This window comes from Bactrocera neohumeralis, unplaced genomic scaffold (genome assembly GCF_024586455.1).
Source record: "Bactrocera neohumeralis isolate Rockhampton unplaced genomic scaffold, APGP_CSIRO_Bneo_wtdbg2-racon-allhic-juicebox.fasta_v2 cluster09, whole genome shotgun sequence".
Lineage (NCBI taxonomy): Eukaryota > Metazoa > Arthropoda > Insecta > Diptera > Tephritidae > Bactrocera > Bactrocera neohumeralis.
This window is the reverse complement of record NW_026089622.1, coordinates 32,611,684-32,618,205: the sequence shown is the minus strand read 5'-3', so window position 1 is coordinate 32,618,205 and position 6,522 is coordinate 32,611,684. Positions and strand designations below refer to the sequence as shown.

At 38.8% G+C, this 6,522-nt stretch overlaps 1 protein-coding gene and 1 pseudogene across 1 annotated transcript in view; one reads left to right on the top strand and one right to left on the bottom strand.

The window, feature by feature from the left end:
* The window catches only part of LOC126764244 (uncharacterized), a 480,626-nt gene extending 476,547 nt beyond the window's left edge, over nucleotides 1-4,079 (top strand). The window contains exon 2 of the mRNA XM_050482053.1: nucleotides 3,741-4,079. Within this exon, the coding sequence (XP_050338010.1) occupies nucleotides 3,741-4,049 (309 nt within the window). The 3' untranslated portion in view covers nucleotides 4,050-4,079. The remainder of the gene's footprint in view (nucleotides 1-3,740) is intronic.
* A 315-nt stretch (nucleotides 4,080-4,394) lies between these two features.
* Nucleotides 4,395-5,547, bottom strand: LOC126764119 (ATP-dependent DNA helicase pif1-like; annotated as a pseudogene).
* Between the last annotated feature and the right edge of the window lie 975 nt (nucleotides 5,548-6,522).

Below are 6,522 nucleotides of genomic sequence, written 5' to 3'. Positions count from 1 at the left end.
AAAATGTATCGGCAAATAGTCGTACATAAAGACGACCCAGATTTTCAACGGATTATGTTCGGAAGATCCCCACAAGTCCTTTAATTTGATCGATTTTACTAGTATTTGGCCTAACTCTTTCAGGGGTTAATATATGACCTAAGTACAAAGTTTCTTTTGAAAAGAACTTGCATTTATTTATTTGGATCTTTAAATTTGCCTCACGAATTTTCTCTAGAACTCGGTTTATATCATTAAAGTGCTCTTAAAGACTTGTAGAAAATATCAAAATATCGTCTAAATAGACTACACATATTTTATTAATAAAATCTTTCAGTACTTTGTTAATAAATCTTTAAAGTGTGGCAGGCGCATTTTTTAGTCCAAATGGCATTCGGTTGAACTCGAAATGTCCATATGGAGTAGATAAGGCAGTTTTCGGTCGGTCTTCTTATTTAACAAGAATTTGGTGAAACCCTTTTCTCAAATCAATTGTAATTAAATATTGCGCTCGACCTAGTTTATCCAAAATATTTTCAATATTTACTATGGGGAATTTATCATCGATTGTAATATTGTTTAATGCCCTGTAGTCGACAACAAGCCTCCATTGTATAATGAATGTATAATGAATACATAAGGCGTGTTGTATTTGACCAGCAAATTAAGCTATTAGCTTATTTTGTATGGAAGACTTAGCCAACATAATTATGTTGGCTTGTCATAAGCTATCATAGCTTGTATATTGAACTAGAGGCATTGCCAGTTCATCGCATTTTTCATTCACAATAGCTATGATTTTTCCAAAAGTAGTTGGCAATAACGTTCATTTTGACAGATGAAAATGTAAACAAACCAAAGTTACGAAATTTTGTGTTTTGTTTACGTTAAAATTAAGACAAATATGAATATTTGTTATAATTTTTTTGTATTAATAAATATATTTAATTAATTTAAGATCCCGTTTACAAATTGAAGAATTCAAACTAACCTTTTCTCCACATCAGACATTTTGAAACAAATTGAATAGCAGCTGACTGTTCCCGCCCGCATTGCCCACACACTTTCTCTCGAAAACTCGTAACGCCGACTCATCAGATGTTGTCATCGTCTATGCTTCTGCACCATATACATAGTAGGACGGGAATAATGGGAGACTTATTGATTTAGGTTTTGGATCGTCGAGAGAGGACTTTACTTCTCAATTGCTTCAGTTCAAAGTAGCACCGATTGGCAGGAGTTATTGACATTGTTTTCTCTGTTAATGCTGGATCCAAGATAGACGAAAATATCTACGACTTCGAAGTTATGACTGTCAACTGTGACGTCATTCGTTAGTTGACTGTCGACACGGATAGACGTGCGAGTTATAATTAATGTATAAATCAAACACAATTTTATATTTTACCAATATATACATATATATATACTAGCTGACCCGGCGAACTTCGCACCGCCTAATTATTGGAGGCATATTTAGTAAGTCACAAACACACGACACAATACTTTTTTAATTTTATTGAAATTTGCTGCTTTTAAATTTTTAGGAATATTAAAGAATTATAGTATAGATGCACAGCAAAGAGACGTTAACATTTAAAGTGACATTTTACCATAGACAATTTTTTTTGAGTGAATACTGACAAATATTTACACTATAACTATCAAACTATATCTGTCGTTTTTTTTTTTGACGATGGCCATGGTTAGGAAAAGAAGAAGAACTACATCTGTCATCGAGAAAATAAAGAATTCAAACAACTATAATATAGTTATAGTGAAGCTATATATCCCTCAACTCCTTAAAATGCATTGTCCGTTTTGTAAAAAGTGGATGGAACGGCAGAAAAAAAATAATAACTGTCCAGATTGTATTAAATTATTATTAAGATGCGACGAATGCTACAACATAATCGCTGTTACCTTCAGATTTTGTACCAAGTGTGGTAAGAATGTAGAACGAATAATACGCGTGAACAGGGCAAAAGTACAAAAAAATATATTAAAGCGAAAGCTGCTATGTATCTAAACCAAAACACGTTTCTACAATGCCATCTTCATCATCTGAGGAGACATTCTGTGAATTAAATTTATCGGCCGAAGACATACAGGACATTCAAGTTATTGAAGACAGCCAAAAGCCCAACATCAAGAATGTTCTGGTAGATATTGATGTTATTGAAGACAGCTAGCAGCTCAACATTGATAATGTTCTGATCGAATCAGATTTGTCCGAGTCGCCTAGTACTTCCACTATTTTATCATGTCCTGGCAAGCCAAGTGGTTCCCAAGTAGATGGAGCCAAGTTGATGGAAATAAAGAGTTAGGGAAGGTGGGGAAGCCCGGGCCAGCGCGATGTTTTTTCCCTAGTATAGGTTGACAGCTGCAACCAACTGTCATCGGCTCGTCTCATACTAAGCTCAGTTTCTATATAGCACTCGAAATGTGAACACGTGTTATAACCTCTCTGCGACAACAAAAAGATATTCGACACTCCGAAAGTTTTTTTTCAACTCTGTGTACAGTTGATTTTTTTCACATTTTCCAATAAATTCATCCAGGTAAATATGTTTACAATATTAGTTGAGCCTTTAGCCTTCGACACACAAAAGAAATTTTGCACGAATTTACATTGTGTTCATTATCCACCGCCATTTTGCAAATATGAGCGTTTGTGGAGTCTCGGGCCATACATTTGACATGCTAACTTCATATATTTGACGTGTATAAGTGATTTTTCGTGCATTTCATCCGTTCTCGGTAAGACGCCGTTTGAACCTCACCGAATATGGAACATGGATGAAACCGGGTGCCCGACCGTGCCAACCAGACCTGTCAAAACCATCGCGCGCAAAGGACAAAAGTAGGTCGGCTCATCAACATCTGCCGAAAAAGGCACCAATGTGTCTTTGGCTTTGGCCGTCAGCGCTAGTGGCCAGTCTATACCGCCATTCTTCCTCTTTCCCCGAGTCAACATGAAAGAGATTTTTATGACTCATGCGAGTCATGGCGCTGTTGGTGTTACGAACGGTTCTGGTTACATGAACTCTGACGTATTCCCTCAATTCATGCGTCATTTCATCAAGCACACCGGTGCTAATGCCGATTCGCCAACCATGTTGCTGCTGGACAACCACGGTTCGCATGTATCGATCGAGGCGATAGATTTGGCGTTGGATCATGGCATCACGTTGCTGTCTTTTCCGCCGAAATGCACGCACAAAATGCAGCCGCTAGATGTTGCGGTATTTGCACCATTTAAAGGCATGATGACCGTGAAGCATGATGCATGGAAAAAGTCCAACATTGGTGTCACTTTCGATCAGCATCATGTGCCGCTCCTTGTCGATCAGTGCCTCGATGTTATGTTAACGCCGAAAACCATCAAATCCGGCTTCCGAACAACTAGCATCTACCCGTTCAACCCGCAAATTTTTACTGAAGTTGACTTTGTAGCTTCGGAACTGAGCGGCGAAAATTTGTTCGGTGACGAAGAGAAAGACGCCGACAATCAACGTCGAGTTCTTGCCTCTGGTAATGCCATTGTAACTGCTGCGAATGAGGAGGTGTCAACGTCGGAGGCATCGACAAGTTCCCCAGCTTCAACAAGTGGTGCTGCATCATCGTCGTTGTCTCTTGTTTCGGCTCCACAGCTCCGTGATGCATTGAAATCGGTTGTCCCGTTGAAATTGGGCACACCTGCGCCGAAATCAAAACATGGCCGCAAGACAATGGAGTCAACGATTTTGACATCGCCTGAGGTTGTCGCAGATCTGCATGACAAGGCCGAAAAAAAGCGGCAAAAATTGAGGAAGGCAGCCGATGAACAAGCAGCCAAGAAGCAAAAAGGCCGTGGCAAATCGAAGACGCCACGGAAGAGAAGCCCGTCTCCGACCAAAACCGACATCGAAGAGGACTTCGATTTTTGCACGATTTGCAAGAAAAAGATGCCGAAGCACGAGAATCGTCAAAACACGGCCCATTGCATCGTTTGTGATCGAGGGGTTCACTTGAAATGTGCCGGACCGAACCAGAACACTTACACCTGCATCCACTGCGAGTCGGAATAATTTTTTTCACCAATTCCTATTTTTCTTATTATTTATGAATCTCTCTTTCATTTCCATTGATAAATAAACGTTTTTCATCGGTAACAATCATGTTTTAATCGATTTACACACCCACCTTTTTTCAAAATCGCAAAATCAGGTTTTTTGCGCCAATGGCTATAACTTTTAAATTTTTGTAGAATTTTATCAAACCAATGTTATCAAAAGGAAAGTTACGACTCGCACTACAAATCCATGCTTTGGAATTTTCACAAAAAATAACTTTTATGTGACTTTTTAACCGAAATCAAAACGTGGCCCAACATTCTTACTAATAGACGTTGACATTAAGGATCCAAATGCACATATTATATACATATTAAGTCATTTATTTATATTTATACACTTCATATACAAAAATTTAAAATTTTCTTGGATGTGCTCGTTTCTGGACTGTGAACATGATAAACAAATCTTTGCTTAAATTAAATACAACACAGTTATGATCATATACAGTTAATTAATATAGTGCTTTCTGGTAGACAATATTTTTAGTTTTTTTTTGCGGTGCGTAAATAAATAAGGATGTTGGTTTTCCGACACGCGAACACGCAACGTATAATTGTCCATGTGCGAAACAGGGAAACTCTTAGTTTATTCCGCAAACTTGCAACGATTGGCCTTGCGATTTATTTATGGTCATCGCAAACGCCAGACGCACGGGAAATTGCAACCTCTTAAAATCAAATGGCAAATCCGTTGGAATCATAGGTATTCGTGGGATTAAGACATCCTCTCTTTTGTATTTTCCTTTGATTATTTTAGCTTCGATGATGTTATTCATGAGTTTCTTCACAACCAATCTCGTTCCATTGCAAAGTCGAGGTTGATTAATATTACGCAGCATGATGACAACTGACCCTATTTTTAATTTCAAATTATATGGTGGTAGTCCAGGCAAGTCCAATGAATTTAAAAATTCTGTAGGATAGTTGACTACGTCATCCTGGTTTGTGGCCGTGTCAACTGATTTGTACGTAAACAACTCTCCTGGAAGGAAATTCTGAATGGTAGCATTGAGATCATCGACATCTTTGTTTTTTGCTGCCAATATTGCTCGTTCACTTAGCCAATCGTGGTTATTATATTGTTGTTTAATGTCCGGAAAAACACGCTGAATAAGCTCCTTTTTCGATTCTGTGAAGTGACAGAAATCTGTGGAAAAAGTCATTAATCCGGTCGAGCTGTCAACTGCAACCTTACCATTGCCAATATCCAGCAACTGCTTCGAAAACACAGTCGCAGTTTGATCTTGTTTCAAAAACACTCGCATGTTAGTAGTTAATTGTAGTGTCTTTACGTGCCGCCACAAATTTGATGATTTTAGACATGCGTTTATTTCGTCAGCAACAGTCGATCGAGGAATTACTGGAAGAGTCTGACGAAAATCACCTGACAACAGTATCATAGCTCCACCAAAAATGTTTTGGTTATCACGTAAATCTTTTAACGTCCTATCTAGTGCCTCCAGCGACCTCTTGTGGGCCATTGTACATTCGTCCCAAATTATCAATTTGCATACTTGGAGAGTCTTCGCCATAGCGATACTTTTGGCAATGTTGCAAACTGGCGTTTCGTTGAATTGCATGTTTAATGGTAATTTTAAGGCTGAATGTGCAGTTCGTCCGCCTTCTAATAAAGTTGCTGCTATTCCAGATGAAGCCAACGCTAGGGCTACCTCATTTTGCGATCGGATCTTTGCTAATAGCAATGAAATTAGGAACGTTTTCCCAGTACCCCCAGGAGAATCAAGAAAGTAAATCCCCCCAGACCTACTGTTTACAGCTTGTGTTAAACGGTCGTACGCAATCCTTTGTCCTTCGTTCAATTGCGGAACAGTTGTGCGAACTGCTTCGGTCATAGCTTGAGTATCGTACTGGAGTTCTCTTTGCAACTCATGGTTTAATGCATCTTGCATTGCACGATTGGGTTCTGTCAGGCTCAAACACGACAATACTTTATTTGCCATCAACAAACACATATCTTCTATTATGATCAATGTGTCATTGTAAATCTCTGCCGTAATTTCCAATGTAGGATTCAAAGTTTCACAACGCACGCGATGCAACACATCCTCAGACATGTCATCCCTATATTTCATTCACAAATCATTCGGATTTGAGGGGAAACATGTCGATATTATAATCGCAAACAGTGTGCGAATTTGATGCGGCGATGAAGATATCACGGAGTCCCTGAGCGTATCATCCCAATGCGAATCGTTTTCAAGCAACCGTAATAATTGACACGCCTCACGGTAAGTCGCACACAGATGTCCATCAACTGTTCGCAATTGTTGAAAAGATGTCGGACCAGGAACATTCACCAATATCAATCTAAGATAATAACATTCATCGTTATTAGGATGTACTGTATATATACGGCCTTTAGCATCTGTGGCAAATACATTTTCATATCCTTCAAGTGGTGTTCC